The 17179-nt window shown below is 67.6% G+C and overlaps 1 protein-coding gene across 2 annotated transcripts in view; it reads right to left on the reverse strand.

Annotated features, from left to right (window-relative positions):
* NSF (N-ethylmaleimide sensitive factor, vesicle fusing ATPase) overlaps positions 1-11542 on the reverse strand; it is a 92080-nt gene extending 80538 nt beyond the window's left edge. For both annotated transcript variants that reach the window (XM_068167193.1, XM_068167192.1), the window contains exon 1: positions 11441-11542. In XM_068167193.1, coding sequence (XP_068023294.1) covers positions 11441-11452 — 12 coding nt within the window. In that variant the 5' untranslated portion in view covers positions 11453-11542. The remainder of the gene's footprint in view (positions 1-11440) is intronic.
* Positions 11543-17179: the final 5637 nt, after the last annotated feature.

The raw sequence follows: 17179 nt of genomic DNA on the forward strand, positions 1-17179 counted from the left end.
CAGTCACCCCCCACAGCGCTCCCTCACCCCCCCACAGCGCTCCCTCACCCCCCACAGCGCTCCCTCACCCCCCACAGCGCTCCCTCACCCCCCACAGCGGTGTGATGTCCACAAGGAGTGACGTCCAGAGGCACAGCCTGAGGGAGCCCACGCATGCCAGATCCACGCGCGCCAGAGCCAAGCACACCAGACCCGCGCATGCTAGACCCGCGCACACCCGACCCACGCACAGCAGAGCCAGGCAGAGCCACACGTGCCAGAGCCAGGCAGAGCCACACGTGCCAGAGCCACGCATGGCAGACCCGAGCATGCCAGAGCCACGCGGCCCCAGGCACACCAGACTAAGCAGCCCCACGCACGCCAGACTCAGCAGCCCCACGCACGCCAGACTCACGCAGCACCGCGCACACCAGACTCACGCAGCACCGCGCACACCAGACTCAGCGGCCCCACGCACACCAGACTCAGCAGCACCACGCACGCCAGACTCAGCAGCACCACGCACGCCAGACTCAGCGGCCCCACGCACACCTGACTCACTCGGCCTCACGCATGCCAGACTCAGCAGCACCACGCACGCCAGACTCAGCAGCCCCACGCATGCCAGACTCAGCGGCACCACGCACGCCAGACTCAGCAGCACCACGCACGCCAGACTCAGCTGCCCCACGCATACCAGACTCAGCGGCACCACGCACGCCAGACTCAGCAGCACCACGCACGCCAGACTCAGCAGCCCCACGCACGCCAGACTCACTCGGCCTCACGCATGCCAGACTCAGCAGCACCACGCATGCCAGACTCAGCAGCACCACGCACGCCAGACTCAGCAGCACCACGCACGCCAGACTCAGCAGCCCCATGCACGCCAGACTCACTCGGCCTCACGCATGCCAGACTCAGCTGCCCCACGCATGCCAGACTCAGCAGCACCACGCATGCCAGACTCAGCGGCCCCACGCACGCCAAACTCAGCAGCACCACGCACGCCAGACTCAGCGGCCCCACGCACGCCAGACCCAGCAGCACCACGCACGCCAGACTCAGCAGCACCACGCACGCCAGACTCACGCAGCCCCACGCACGCCAGACACAGCAGCACCACGCACACCAGACTCAGCAGCACCACGCACACCAGACTCAGCAGCACCACGCACACCAGACTCAGCGGCACCACGCACACCAGACTCAGCGGCACCACGCACACCAGACTCAGCGGCCCCACGCACGCCAGACTCAGCAGCCCCACGCACGCCAGACTCAGCGGCCCCACGCATGCCAGACTCAGCGGCACCACGCACGCCAGACTCAGCAGCCCCACGCACGCCAGACTCAGCAGCCCCACGCACGCCAGACACAGCAGCACCACGCACGCCAGACTCAGCAGCACCACGCACGCCAGACTCAGCAGCACCACGCACGCCAGACTCAGTGGCACCATGCACACCAGACTCAGCGGCACCACGCACGCCAGACACAGCGGCCCCAGGCACACCAGACTCAGCGGCACCATGCACACCTGACTCAGCGGCACCACGCACGCCAGACACAGCAGCACCACGCACGCCAGACTCAGCAGCACCACGCACGCCAGACTCAGCAGCCCCACGCACGCCAGACTCAGCGGCACCACGCACACCAGACTCAGCGGCACCACGCACGCCAGACTCAGCGGCCCCACGCACGCCAGACTCAGCAGCACCACGCACGCCAGACACAGCAGCACCACGCACGCCAGACACAGCAGCACCACGCACGCCAGACTCACGCAACACCACGCACGCCAGACTCAGCAGCACCACGCACGCCAGACACAGCAGCACCACGCACGCCAGACTCACGCAACACCACGCACGCCAGACTCAGCAGCACCACGCACGCCAGACTCAGCAGCCCCACGCACGCCAGACCCAGCAGCCCCACGCACGCCAGACACAGCGGCCCCAGGCACACCAGACTCAGCGGCACCATGCACACCTGACTCAGCGGCACCACGCACGCCAGACTCAGCAGCCCCACGCACGCCAGACTCAGCGGCACCACGCACACCAGACTCAGCGGCACCACGCACGCCAGACTCAGCGGCACCACGCACACCAGACTCAGCGGCACCACGCACACCAGACTCAGCGGCACCACGCACGCCAGACTCACTCGGCCTCACGCATGCCAGACTCAGCAGCACCACGCACGCCAGACTCACGCGGCCCCACGCACGCCAGACTCAGCGGCACCACGCACACCAGACTCAGCGGCACCATGCACACCTGACTCAGCGGCACCACGCACGCCAGACTCAGCGGCACCACGCACGCCAGACTCAGCGGCACCACGCACACCAGACTCAGCGGCACCACGCACGCCAGACTCACTCGGCCTCACGCATGCCAGACTCAGCAGCACCACGCACGCCAGACTCACGCGGCCCCACGCACGCCAGACTCAGCGGCACCACGCACACCAGACTCAGCAGCCCCACGCACGCCAGACTCAGCAGCCCCACGCACGCCAGACTCAGCGGCCCCACGCACGCCAGACTCAGCGGCACCACGCACGCCAGACTCACGCAGCCCCACGCACGCCAGACTCACGCAGCCCCATGCACGCCAGACTCACGCAGCCCCACGCACACCAGACTCAGCGGCACCACGCACACCAGACTCAGCAGCACCACACACGCCAGACTCAGCGGCACCACGCACGCCAGACTCACTCGGCCTCACGCACGCCAGACTCAGCAGCACCACACACGCCAGACTCACGCAGCACCACGCACGCCAGACTCAGCAGCACCACACACGCCAGACTCACGCAGCACCACGCACGCCAGACTCAGCAGCACCACGCACGCCAGACTCAGCAGCCCCACGCACGCCAGACCCAGCAGCCCCACGCACGCCAGACACAGCGGCCCCAGGCACACCAGACTCAGCGGCACCATGCACACCTGACTCAGCGGCACCACGCACGCCAGACTCAGCAGCCCCACGCACGCCAGACTCAGCGGCACCACGCACACCAGACTCAGCAGCACCACGCACGCCAGACTCAGCGGCACCACGCACGCCAGACTCAGCGGCACCACGCACGCCAGACTCAGCGGCACCACGCACACCAGACTCAGCGGCACCACGCACACCAGACTCAGCGGCACCATGCACACCTGACTCAGCGGCACCACGCACGCCAGACTCAGCGGCACCACGCACGCCAGACTCAGCGGCACCACGCACGCCAGACTCAGCGGCACCACGCACGCCAGACTCAGCAGCCCCACGCACACCAGACTCAGCGGCACCACGCACACCAGATTCAGCGGCACCACGCACGCCAGACTCACTCGGCCTCACGCATGCCAGACTCAGCAGCACCACGCACGCCAGACTCACGCGGCCCCACGCACGCCAGACTCAGCGGCACCACGCACACCAGACTCAGCAGCCCCACGTACGCCAGACTCAGCAGCCCCACGCACGCCAGACTCAGCGGCCCCACGCACGCCAGACTCAGCGGCACCACGCACGCCAGACTCAGCAGCCCCACGCACGCCAGACTCACGCGGCACCACGCACACCAGACTCAGCGGCACCACGCACACCTGACTCAGCGGCCCCACGCACGCCAGACTCAGCAGCCCCACGCACGCCAGACTCAGCGGCACCACGCACACCAGACTCAGCGGCACCACGCACACCTGACTCAGCGGCCCCACGCACGCCAGACTCAGCAGCACCACGCACGCCAGACTCAGCAGCACCACACACGCCAGACTCACGCGGCCCCACACACGCCAGACTCAGCAGCACCACGCACACCAGACTCAGCGGCACCACGCACGCCAGACTCAGCGGCACCACGCACGCCAGACTCAGCAGCACCACGCACGCCAGACTCAGCAGCACCACGCAAGCCAGACTCAGCAGCACCACACACGCCAGACTCACGCGGCCCCACGCACGCCAGACTCAGCAGCACCACGCACGCCAGACTCACGCAGCCCCACGCACGCCAGACTCAGTGGCACCACGCACACCAGACTCAGCGGCACCACGCACGCCAGACTCAGCGGCACCGCGCACGCCAGACCCAGCGGCCCCACGCACGCCAGACTCAGCAGCACCACACACGCCAGACTCAGCAGCACCACGCACGCCAGACTCAGCAGCACCACGCACGCCAGACTCACGCAGCCCCACGCACGCCAGACTCAGCAGCCCCACGCACGCCAGACTCAGCAGCACCACGCACGCCAGACTCAGCAGCACCACGCACGCCAGACCCAGCGGCCCCACGCACGCCAGACTCAGCGGCACCACGCACACCAGACTCAGCGGCACCACGCACACCAGACTCAGCGGCACCACGCACGCCAGACTCACTCGGCCTCACGCATGCCAGACTCAGCAGCACCACGCACGCCAGACTTACGCGGCCCCACGCACGCCAGACTCAGCGGCACCACGCACACCAGACTCAGCAGCCCCACGTACGCCAGACTCAGCAGCCCCACGCACGCCAGACTCAGCGGCCCCACGCACGCCAGACTCAGCAGCACCACGCACGCCAGACTCACGCAGCACCACGCACGCCAGACTCAGCGGCACCACGCACACCAGACTCAGCGGCACCACGCACACCAGACTCAGCGGCACCACGCACGCCAGACTCACTCGGCCTCACGCATGCCAGACTCAGCAGCACCACGCACGCCAGACTCACGCGGCCCCACGCACGCCAGACTCAGCGGCACCACGCACACCAGACTCAGCAGCCCCACGTACGCCAGACTCAGCAGCACCACGCACGCCAGACTCAGCGGCCCCACGCACGCCAGACTCAGCAGCACCACGCACGCCAGACTCACGCAGCACCACGCACGCCAGACTCAGCGGCACCACGCACACCAGACTCAGCGGCACCACGCACACCAGACTCAGCGGCACCACGCACGCCAGACTCACTCGGCCTCACGCATGCCAGACTCAGCAGCACCACGCACGCCAGACTCACGCGGCCCCACGCACGCCAGACTCAGCGGCACCACGCACACCAGACTCAGCAGCCCCACGTACGCCAGACTCAGCAGCCCCACGCACGCCAGACTCAGCAGCCCCACGCACGCCAGACTCAGCGGCACCACGCACGCCAGACTCAGCAGCCCCACGCACGCCAGACTCACGCGGCACCACGCACACCAGACTCAGCGGCACCACGCACACCTGACTCAGCGGCCCCACGCACGCCAGACTCAGCAGCCCCACGCACGCCAGACTCAGCGGCACCACGCACACCAGACTCAGCGGCACCACGCACACCTGACTCAGCGGCCCCACGCACGCCAGACTCAGCAGCACCACGCACGCCAGACTCAGCAGCACCACACACGCCAGACTCACGCGGCCCCACACACGCCAGACTCAGCAGCACCACGCACACCAGACTCAGCGGCACCACGCACGCCAGACTCAGCAGCACCACGCAAGCCAGACTCAGCAGCACCACACACGCCAGACTCACGCGGCCCCACGCACGCCAGACTCAGCAGCACCACGCACGCCAGACTCACGCAGCCCCACGCACGCCAGACTCAGTGGCACCACGCACACCAGACTCAGCAGCACCACGCACGCCAGACTCACGCAGCCCCACGCACGCCAGACTCAGCAGCACCACGCACGCCAGACTCAGCGGCACCGCGCACGCCAGACCCAGCGGCCCCACGCACGCCAGACTCAGCAGCACCACGCACGCCAGACTCAGCAGCACCACGCACGCCAGACTCAGCAGCACCACGCACGCCAGACTCACGCAGCCCCACGCACGCCAGACTCAGCAGCCCCACGCACGCCAGACTCAGCAGCACCACGCACGCCAGACTCAGCAGCACCACGCACGCCAGACCCAGCGGCCCCACGCACGCCAGACTCAGCAGCACCACGCACGCCAGACTCAGCGGCCCCACGCACGCCAGACTCAGCAGCACCACGCACGCCAGACTCACGCAGCCCCACGCACGCCAGACTCAGCGGCACCGCGCACGCCAGACTCAGCAGCCCCACGCACACCAGACTCAGCGGCACCACGCACACCAGACTCAGCGGCACCACGCGCGCCAGACTCACGCAGCCCCACGCACGCCAGACTCAGCGGCACCACGCACACCAGACTCAGCGGCCCCACGCACGCCAGACTCAGCAGCACCACGCACGCCAGACTCAGCGGCACCACGCACGCCAGACTCAGCAGCCCCACGCACGCCAGACTCAGCAGCCCCACGCACGCCAGACTCAGCAGCACCACACACGCCAGACTCACGCGGCCCCACGCACGCCAGACTCAGCAGCACCACGCACGCCAGACTCACGCAGCCCCACGCACGCCAGACTCAGCGGCACCACGCACGCCAGACTCAGCAGCACCACGCACACCAGACTCAGCAGCCCCACGCACGCCAGACTCAGCGGCACCACGCACACCAGACTCAGCAGCACCGCGCACGCCAGACTCACGCAGCCCCACGCACGCCAGACTCAGCGGCACCGCGCACGCCAGACCCAGCAGCACCATGCACGCCAGACACAGCGGCCCCACGCACGCCAGACTCAGCGGCCCCACGCACACCAGACTCAGCGGCACCACGCACGCCAGACTCAGCGGCACCACGCACGCCAGACTCAGCAGCACCACGCACGCCAGACTCAGCGGCCCCACGCACGCCAGACTCAGCGGCACCACGCACGCCAGACTCAGCAGCACCACGCACGCCAGACTCAGCGGCCCCACGCACGCCAGACTCAGCGGCACCACGCACGCCAGACTCAGCGGCACCACGCACGCCAGACTCAGCAGCCCCACGCACGCCAGACTCACTCGGCCTCACGCACGCCAGACTCAGCAGCACCACGCACGCCAGACTCAGCAGCACCACGCACGCCAGACTCACGCGGCCCCACGCACGCCAGACTCAGCGGCACCACGCACGCCAGACTCAGCAGCCCCACGCACGCCAGACTCACTCGGCCTCACGCATGCCAGACTCAGCAGCACCACGCACGCCAGACTCAGCGGCACCACGCACACCAGACTCAGCAGCACCACGCACGCCAGACTCAGCAGCCCCACGCACGCCAGACTCACGCAGCCCCACGCACGCCAGACTCAGCGGCACCACGCACGCCAGACTCAGCGGCCCCACGCACGCCAGACTCAGCGGCACCACGCACGCCAGACTCAGCGGCACCACGCACGCCAGACTCACTCGGCCTCACGCATGCCAGACTCAGCAGCACCACGCACGCCAGACTCAGCGGCACCACGCACGCCAGACTCAGCAGCCCCACGCACGCCAGACTCACTTGGCCTCACGCATGCCAGACTCAGCAGCCCCACGCACGCCAGACTCAGCGGCACCACGCACGCCAGACTCAGCAGCCCCACGCACGCCAGACTCAGCGGCACCACGCACGCCAGACTCAGCAGCCCCACGCACGCCAGACTCAGCAGCACCACGCACACCAGACTCAGCAGCACCACGCACGCCAGACTCAGCGGCACCACGCACGCCAGACTCAGCAGCCCCACGCACGCCAGACTCAGCGGCACCACGCACACCAGACTCAGCGGCACCACGCACACCAGACTCAGCGGCACCACGCACGCCAGACTCAGCAGCCCCACGCACGCCAGACTCAGCAGCACCACGCACGCCAGACTCAGCGGCCCCACGCACGCCAGACTCAGCGGCACCACGCACGCCAGACTCAGCAGCCCCACGCACGCCAGACTCAGCGGCACCACGCACACCAGACTCAGCGGCACCACGCACACCAGACTCAGCAGCACCACGCAGGCCAGACTCAGCAGCCCCACGCACGCCAGACTCACTCGGCCTCACGCATGCCAGACTCAGCAGCCCCACGCACGCCAGACTCACGCGGCCCCACGCACGCCAGACTCAGCGGCACCACGCACGCCAGACTCAGCAGCACCACGCACACCAGACTCAGCGGCACCACGCACACCAGACTCAGCAGCACCACGCACGCCAGACTCACTCGGCCTCACGCACGCCAGACTAAGCAGCACCACGCACGCCAGACTCAGCAGCACCACGCACGCCAGACTCACGCAGCCCCACGCACGCCAGACTCAGCAGCACCACGCACACCAGACTCAGCGGCACCACGCACACCAGACCCAGCGGCACCACGCGCGCCAGACTCAGCAGCACCAATCACACCAGACTCAGCAGCACCGCGCACACCAGACTCACGCATCCTGGCAGCCCCCCGGGGCAGTTTGCCCGGCCAGCAGCGGCGCCTGAAGCCTTCCCCCGCAGGCTGTAGGGGAGGCAGCCCCAGAAGCGCCGAGGGCAGCGCAGCAGCAGCAGCGCCGCAGCACACCTGCGGTGCCTCCATCCTCCCCCTGCCTGCCCCCGAGCCACGGGGCAGGGCCCGCAGCCGCTGCTGCCTGCCCCCCGCCCGGGAGCTGCTGCTGCTGCCTGCCCCCCGCCCGGGAGCTGCTGCTGCTGCCTGCCCCCCGCCCGGGAGCTGCTGCTGCTGCCTGCCCCCCGCCCGGGAGCTGCTGCTGCCTGCCCCCCGCCCGGGAGCTGCTGCTGCTGCCTGCCCCCCGCCCGGGAGCTGCTGCTGCCTGCCCCCCGCCCGGGAGCTGCTGCTGCTGCCTGCCCCCCGCCCGGGAGCTGCTGCTGCTGCCTGCCCCCCGCCCGGGAGCTGCTGCTGCTGCCTGCCCCCCGCCCGGGAGCTGCTGCTGCTGCCTGCCCCCCGCCCGGGAGCTGCTGCTGCCTGCCCCCCGCACGGGAGCTGCTGCTGCTGCCTGCCCCCCGCCCGGGAGCTGCTGCTGCTGCCTGCCCCCCGCCCGGGAGCTGCTGCTGCTGCCTGCCCCCCGCCCGGGAGCTGCTGCTGCCTGCCCCCCGCACGGGAGCTGCTGCTGCCTGCCCCCCGCCACCCTCCTCCCGGAGCCGCCGGGAGCAGCCTGTCTTTAATTAGCGCTGGAGCAGCTGAGAGGCTGCAGGACTGAGTCGGGCTTAGGAAATGACACCCAGCGCTCAGCCGGGGAGCTGTCCTCGCTGCGTGACAGGATTTGCTCTCCTCACTGCATGGCAGGATTTGCTCTCCTCACCGCACGGCAGGATTTGCTCTCCTCACCGCACGGCAGGATTTGCTCTCCTCACCGCACGGCAGGATTTGCTCTCCTCACTGCATGATTTGATTTGCTCCTTCAGTACCAACGCTGCTCCCAGGAGAGACACGGAGGGGTAAGCAGCTTCCTGGGAACCCAAGGAGAGCATCGCCCCCCGGAACTGCCCCCCTGAGAGGCAATCAGCCTCCCTTAATCTCCACAAAGCCTCCCTTTCTCCCCCCCAGCCTTCCAAGCTGCTCACATGAAGGCGCTGGGGTTGGGCTTTGCAGGTGCCAGCAGCAGGAAGGCTCAGAGCAGCCTCAGGAAGAAGCTGGGGCTGATTCCTCTCCTTCCTCCCCACATCCTCAGTCACCTCCTGCAGCACTCAGCGGCACCTTGCAGCACGCAGAGCAGCTGAGACCTGGCTCAGGCTGCACAGAGAGGCTTCTGCATCCACTTTGCATCAGGAAAGGCTCAGGGGAGCAAGCGAGGAGGGGGCAAGGCAAGAGCACTGCAGCCAGGCTGGTTTGGGCCACAAGGAGCCTCAGAACAGTGCTCCGTGTGGCTAAAGTGATCCTGTCCCTAGAGGAGGCTCTGGGCTCCTGCTTCTGGCAGCAGAGAGCTGGGGAAGCAGTCGAGGCAGGCAGGCTGCTCCTGGGCTGGCAGCAAAGGGTGAGGGGAAGGATAAAGGGGCAAGGAGGAAGGTGAGACCACGCATCAGGGGCAGAAGGAAAAGGTCTTCCCAAGAGACCACAGAACATGGAAGTCAGCATCACAGAGTCACCAAGGTGGGAAGAGAGCTCAGAGACCATCGAGTCCGACCTGAAAGCCTTTCCTCAGCTCATCTGCAGGGCTCTGAAGGTGGCACTCGGTCTATGTCCTCCCCCTGTGCTGCACAGCTCAGCCCCCAGCCAAGCTCCCCACCACTGCTCCAGCCCCCACTGCTCTGCACCACAGCGCTGCACCACCTGCCCCTGCCTCCACCAGGCACACCACCAGCAAACCCATCCCCCCCGAGCTCAGCTGCTGCGCTGCTTGGCCAAGATGGAAGACTTCAGCCCGAGGCAGCCAGGGAGGAAGGTGACTGCTGGCCTGAGGCGGCTCCTGCAAGCCCAGCTGCACCTTGCAGCACTTGGGAGGGACAGCTGGGCACAGAGGGGCCCTCAGGGCACTGCAGGGAGTGATCTGACAAACCAGCCTCTTCCTTCACCTTCCAAAGGCCTCTCTGGCCGCTTCTGCTGCTCTCTGAGCCGTCACCAATGAGGCTTCTTCAATGGAGCACATCAGCAGGGAGCCCTCTCGGTGCTCCAGCACCACCCAGCCTGGACCCACAGCGCAGCGTCTGCCTGGCACCCCGGGGCAGAGGCTGTCTGGCCCTCCAGGACCCTGCTACCTGCCCCAGCCCCCTCGGGGGGCTCTCAAATCCTGCCACACACCCCCCCCGACAGAGGTCACCCAAGCCCCGTGGTGGCCCCCAAGGAACCCCACATCCCTGGGCACTCACAGCATCCCAGGGCACTCACAGCATCCCTGGGGGACCCTCCCCCACAGCCCATAGGGCACCAGAGCCCCACAGATCCATAGGGCACCAGAGCCCCATAGGGCACCAGAGCCCCACAGCCCCCATAGGGCACCAGAGCCCCATAGGGCACCAGAGCCCCATAGGGCACCAGAGCCCACAGACCCATAGGGCACCAGAGCCCCATAGGGCACCAGAGCCCCACAGACCCATAGGGCACCAGAGCCCCATAGGGCACCAGAGCCCCACAGCCCCCCCAGGGCACCCTGCGGTGCTGCCCTGCTCCCCCCGGGGCCAGACCGTCAGGGCAGCCTCGCAGCACCCTTCGGGGACCCTGAGCAGCACCAAGAGGTCACTAAGGCTTCACGGAGCTCTCCCTGGGGACCCCCAGTCCTGCCGCACCCCCCCGGGGCAGGACCCACCTCTGCCCCCCGGCGCTCCCGGGGCGCCCCACGGCCCTGTCCCACATGCCACATCAGCAAGGGGGCACCCCACGGCCCAGGCCCGCGGGGAGAGGCTCATCGCGGCACCCCCGGGACGCCCACAGCGCCGCGGGGGGCAGCGCAGCCCCACGGCACCCCCGGGGGACCCCGCATCCGCCCCCGGGCTCCACGACCACCGCAAGAAGCGCGGCTGCGAGCAGCGGCCGAGGCGCCCCGGCGCCCCGCCAGGGGCAGGAGCGGAGGCGGGGGTGAGTGGAGGCGGGGGTGAGCGAGCGGAGGCGGGGGTTAGGCACGGGGCCGGGCAGGGTCGCTCCCCGCTCCCCGCTCCCCCCCCACTTACCCGCCCCGCCATCTTGCCGCTGCGCCCGGCCCGCAGCGCCGCCTGACAGCCGCTCCGCGCCGCGCCGCACCGACGGTCCCGCCCCGCGGCCGCCAGGGGGCGGCGCAACGCAGGCGCTGCGGCGGGATTGGGCGGGCCCCCGAGGACCGCGGGGGCGGTGACGCCCCCTTGCGGCACCAGCGGCCCCGGATTGGCCTTTCCGCGCAGGCGCTGACGGGCACCTCCGGTGCCGCTAGGCCATTGGCCGAGGGGCCGAGGGGGGAGGGCACTCTGCGGGAGAGCTGCTGCGATTGGCCGGCGCGCCGTGCGCGGGGCCGCGGCTCCCCGTGGTGCAGGCTGCGCGCTCCGGGCCGCGGGAGCTGCCGGCGGCCTCAGGCGGGGCCGTGCCGCTGTGCCCGCGGCTTGAGGGCGGGCAGGGTCCCTGCGGCAAATGCTGGCGGGCAGCCGCGGCTCAGCCGCCCGCTGAGAAGCCTGCCCGCTGCGGGAGGGGCGTCGGCAGGCGGCCTCTCGGGGCCCGGGGGCAGCGCCGAGCCCTCAGCCGCGCTCCCTGAGCTGGGCACAGAGGCTTCGGGGCGAAGGGTTAGGAACTGGCTGGAGGCTGAGCCCAGAGAGTGGTGGTGAATGGTGCCACAGCCAGCTGGCAGCCAGGCACCAGTGCTGTGCCCCAGGGAGCAGTGCTGGGCCCTGTGCTCTTTAACATCTTCACTGATGATCTGGAGGAGGGGATGGAGTCAGTCAGCAGCAAGTTTGCAGCTGACACCAAGCTGGGGGCAGAGGTTGGTCAGTGAGAGGGCAGAAGGGCTCTGCAGAGGGACCTTGCCAGGCTGGGCAGATGGGCAGAGGCCAACAGGATGGCATCCAACAAGTCCAAGTGCCAGGGGCTGCACTGTGGCCACAACAACCCCAGGCAGAGCTACAGGCTGGGGGCAGAGTGGCTGAGAGCTGCCAAACAGAGAGGGTCCTGGGGGTGCTGATTGACAGCTGCCTGAACATGAGCCAGCAGTGTGCCCAGGGGGCCAAGAAAGCCAAGGGCATCCTGGCCTGCAGCAGGAAGAGTGTGGCCAGCAGGAGCAGGGAAGTCCTTGTGCCCTGTGCTCAGCACTGCTGAGGCCACACCTTGAGTCCTGTGTCCAGTTCTGGGCTCCTCAGGTTAGGAAAGAGGTTGAGCTGCTGGAAGGTGTCCAGAGAAGGGCAAGAAAGCTGGGGAGGGGTCTGGAGCACAGCCCTGGGAGGAGAGGCTGAGGGAGCTGGGGTTGCTTAGCCTGCAGAAGAGGAGGCTCAGGGGAGACCTTCTTGCTCTCTGCAACTCCCTGCAGGGAGGTTGGAGCCAGGTGGGGGTTGGGCTCTTCTCCCAGGCACCCAGCCCCAGAACAAGAGGACACAGTCTCAAGCTGTGCCAGGGGAGGTTCAGGCTGGAGGTGAGGAGAAAGTTCTTCCCAAAAAGAGTAATTTGCCACTGGGATGTGCTGCCCAGGGAGGTGGTGGAGTCCCCATCCCTGGAGGTGTTCCAGAGGCCATTGGATGTGGCACTTGGTGCCATGGTCTAGTCATGAGGTCTGTGTTAATAGGTTGGACTCGATGATCCTCGAGGTCTCTTCCAACCTTGGTGATTGTGTGGTACTGTGATACTGTGAACTAGGGCATGGTCCAGAGCCCTGCCCCACAGCCCTGCCCCACAGCCAGCCCTTCCCTGGGGCAGGGAGTGAGGGCAAGGCAGCTGGGAGAGCACACACCCCATGGAGCCAACACTCACAGCTGCCCCCTCCACACAGCTGGGATCTGCTGGAAGCCAGAGGCTTCGCTCCAGACACCTCTGGCCTGGGCTCCTGGGCTCCCTGGGTGGGTTTAGGGAAACACTGGGCAGGATCCAGCCCCCCAGGCTCCCCCCACTGACCCCCTGTGAACCCAGTGGCTGGCAGCAGGCTGAAGGGGGCAGGAAGGCTGGAGGGGAGGCAGCAGCAGGCAGCGTGAGAGATGGAGCACAACACAACACAGATGCCCTCCATTCATAGCAATCACGCTGCCTGCCCTGTCAGCAGGTTAGCAGTGTGCTGCCTTCGTCTGCCCAAGCAGAGACAGCAGCAAGAAGTGTCCCTGGACTCCTTATAAATAGCTTGAGAGCTGAAGCACAACAGCTTGAGAACTGACAGCAAGAGTGTGGCTTGGCCTCAGGGCTTTGGGGCTTCAGAATGGAGCCAGCTACACTCTCAGGCTTGGTGGAGCATCTAAAACAGCTGCAGGGATGAGAGGGGTAAGGAAAGGAGAGGCTGGCAGCACAGTGGCCCTGCAGCTTGAGCCAGGCTCCCCCTGCCACCTTTCTCCTGTGGTTTCTCCTTCCAGCCCCAGGGCTCTGGGGCACCCTCAGCTGTGACCCCCAGCAGGGAGCCATGCTGTGGGGACAGCCCCAGGGCTCTGGGGCACCCTCAGCTGTGACCCCCAGAGCAGGGAGCCATGCTGTGGGGGCAGGGCTGTCGCTGGTGATGGGGAGCAGGGGGCTCCTCTTGCTCTGGTGGGTGATGGCAGGGTCACCACGGCAGCCTGGCCCCAAGCAGGGCTGTCCTGGCGTGGCATTGAAGTGGCAGCAGCTGAGGGCAGCCTGGCTGGCAGCACCAGGGGTAAGAGCCCTAAGGGGGTGGCAGGAGGAGCCAGGAAAAACTTCCAGGAGTGGTCAGGGCCTGGCAGAGGCTGCCCAGGGAGGTGGTGGAGTCCCCAGCCCTGGAGGGGTTCCAGAGCCCTGTGGCCATGGCTCTGGTGGCCATGGTTTGGTGGCCATGGTCTGGTGGCCATGGTTTGGTGGCCACGGTGGGGCTGGGTTGGTGTTTGGACCAGGGGAACTTGGAGACCTCTTCCAACCGAAACAACTCTGTGATTCCATGGCCTGGGGGCTGGCAGGGGCTGGAGTTGGCAGGACCTGAGGGGTGACAGCGCTACCCCCAGAGCAGGGGCATCTACCCAGCAGAGCAGGGCTGCTTCATCGGGGGGTTGTGCGCAGCCAGGAGCCAGGAGGGAGCCGCACAGAACTCAGCTGCATTGCAAAGTTTCACACAGATACAGCAGTGTGGCTAACACCCCCCTGCTACCCCTCACATCCACCCCCACTGCTCCTGGGCTGCTTTGCAGCTTCTCAGCCCTCCATGGAAGCTACAGTATCTACAGCACCGTGGGGGCTCTGGGGGGGGGGGCTGGCAGGCCGGGGGGGGGGTGGTCTGGTATTATAATGAGATGCTAATGAGTGCAGCCAGCAGGAACAGATCCTGCAACAGTTTCACCTCTGCAGGCTTTGCTGAGGTTGCTTCTGTTGACAGCAAGCTCTGGTTGCCTTGGGTGGTGATGTCCTTGGTGTTTCCTGACAGCAGGGGAGGGGAGGGTAGAATAGGATAGGGTAGGGTAGGATACAATTGAATTGAATTGTTGAATTGAATTGATCAGGTTGGAAAAAACCTTTGAGCTCATCCAGTCCAACCTCTCCCCCAGCACCATCTGAGCAACTCAACCATGGCACCAAGGGCCTCATCCAGGCTCTTCCTAAACACCTCCAGGGATGGGGACTCCACCACCTCCCTGGGCAGCACATCCCAGTGGCCAATCTCTCTCTCTGTGTAGAACTTCTCCTCACCTCCAGCCTAAACCTCCCCTGGCACAGCTTGAGACTGTGTCCTCTTGTTCTGGGGCTGCTTGCCTGGGAGAAGAGCCCAACCCCCACCTGGCTCCAACCTCCCTGCAGGCAGTTGCAGAGAGCAAGAAGGTCTCCCCTGAGCCTCCTCTTCTCCAGGCTAAGCAACCCCAGCTCCCTCAGCCTCTCCTCCCAGGGCTGTGCTCCAGACCCCTCCCCAGCTTTCTTGCCCTTCTCTGGACACCTTCCACGTCTTGGTTTACTTTGGAGGGCATTCACAGCAGCAGTCTCTGGGCTCCTCTGCAGGGCAGGCAGTGGCTGTTCAGACCACATCTGCATCACGAAGCCCCTGGCAGAGGTCCTCCTTAGACGACCAGTGCAGCACAGCCCTAACTCAAACAGCATCACTGCGGTCTGGGCCTTTCCTCCAGGCTTTCACTTAGGTAACAACAGTGCCAGGCCTCGGGGGGTGACAAGGCTCAGAGCTGGCAGGTGCTGCGGGTGGCAGGGCCCGAGGGAGTGCCTGGGGCTGTGGAAGGGCGGCTGTGAGGGGGCAGCCCTCCCGCTGGGGACAGCTGGGGGCAGCTGGGGGCAACCCTCCCGCTGGGGGCAGCTCTTCCCTCCCGCTGGGGGCAGCCCTCGGGGCCAGGCCGACCACAGGGCAGCACTCAGGGGAGGGGGCGGGGCCGGAGCTTGTGAGCGGCGTTGCCGTCTCGGGGGTTGGCGGGAGGCGATTTTTCATTGGCTGGATGTCGGCGGAAGGAGCCAATAGCGATGAAGCTCTGTTGCCACGCGCCGGGCCGCCGCCCGGCCCTGCCGAGTAACCGCGTGGAAAACACCGCGGGTCACGCGGCGCGGGGAGTCGCGAGGCGGCTGAGCGGCTCCCCATTGGCTGCGAGGCTCAGGGGCCGGCCAATCGCCGGCAGCGCGCGGGGCGGGGCGGCGGTTGGCCCAGCACGAGGCTAACGGCCGGGGCCGCCTCAGCCCGCCCGCCATGGGCGCGCGCCGCCGGTAACCGCCCTGCGGGCGCGGCCGCCATGGAGGTGAGGGCCGGGGGCGCGGCGAGGCTGGGGGCGCCCGGGCCAGCTGCGGGCTGGAGCCGTCCCCGAGCCTCGGGTTCTGCCTAGGCGCCGGTAACCGAGCAGGGCTGAGGCTGGGTTCGCTTCTCGCCCGGGCCCGCCTCAGTGCCCTGACACCCTCCCGTGTGGGGCTGTCCGGGGCCGTCGTGGCTTGCTGGGGAAGTGCGTTTGGCGGTGGGGGGGAAGGCTGTTGGGGGTCCTGGGGGCGTCGCGGTGGGCAGCGTGTGGGGGGCTGGGCGAGGCCTGCCGCGGCCGCCGGCCCCTACCGGCACACGGCGGGCAGGGGGGGTGAGGGCACAGCCGGGAACGGAGCCTGCGCCGTTCAAATCCGCTGTGAGGCTGCTGGAGCCCCGGAGCAGGCTGCCCGGGGGGTGGTGGAGTCCCCTCTGGGCGGTGTGCTCCCGGGCAGGCTGTTGTGGGTGCCCTGCTTTGGCTTCTCTGCGGTCACAGGCTGGGGGCTATCAGGACAAGTCAGAAACTCAGAAGACCTCTCCCAGCCAGGGTAAGCCATGGAGCTGAGCCCCTGGCTGCTGCTGGCTTCCTCTGTTCATGGTTGTGAAGCACGCCTGAGAAAAGAGAGAGTTGGGGTTGTGCAGGCTGGAGAGGAGAAGGCTCCCAAGAGACCTCCTTGTGGCCTTCCAGGATCTGCAGGGGGCTGCAGGAAAGCTGGGGAGGGACTTTGGAGGGGGTCAGGGAGGGATAGGGGGCAGGAATCAGGCCTGGGGCAGGGAGCCAGCAATGGGCACTGGCAGCCCAGAAGGCCAAGGGCAGCTCAGCTGCCAGTGCTGCCAGTGCCCATTGCCAGAGGTGGAGGGAGAGGCTCCTGCCCCTCTGCTCTGGGCTGTCAGGGAGGGACAGGACTGGGGGGGATGGAGCAGAACTAGAAGTGGGGAGATTGAGATTGGCTGTGAGGAAGAAGTTGTTGGCCAGGAGGGTGGTGAGAGCCTGGCACAGGCTGCCCAGGGAGGTGGTGGAAGCCTCCTGGCTGGAGGTGTTTGCAGCCAGGCTGGAGGTGGCTGTGAGCAACCTGCTGTGGTGTGAGGTGTC

The sequence above is a fragment of the Melanerpes formicivorus genome, unplaced genomic scaffold, assembly GCF_026170545.1.
Source record: "Melanerpes formicivorus ecotype bairdi unplaced genomic scaffold, bMelFor1.0.p_v2 SCAF_113, whole genome shotgun sequence".
In the NCBI taxonomy this organism is placed as follows: Eukaryota; Metazoa; Chordata; class Aves; order Piciformes; family Picidae; genus Melanerpes; species Melanerpes formicivorus.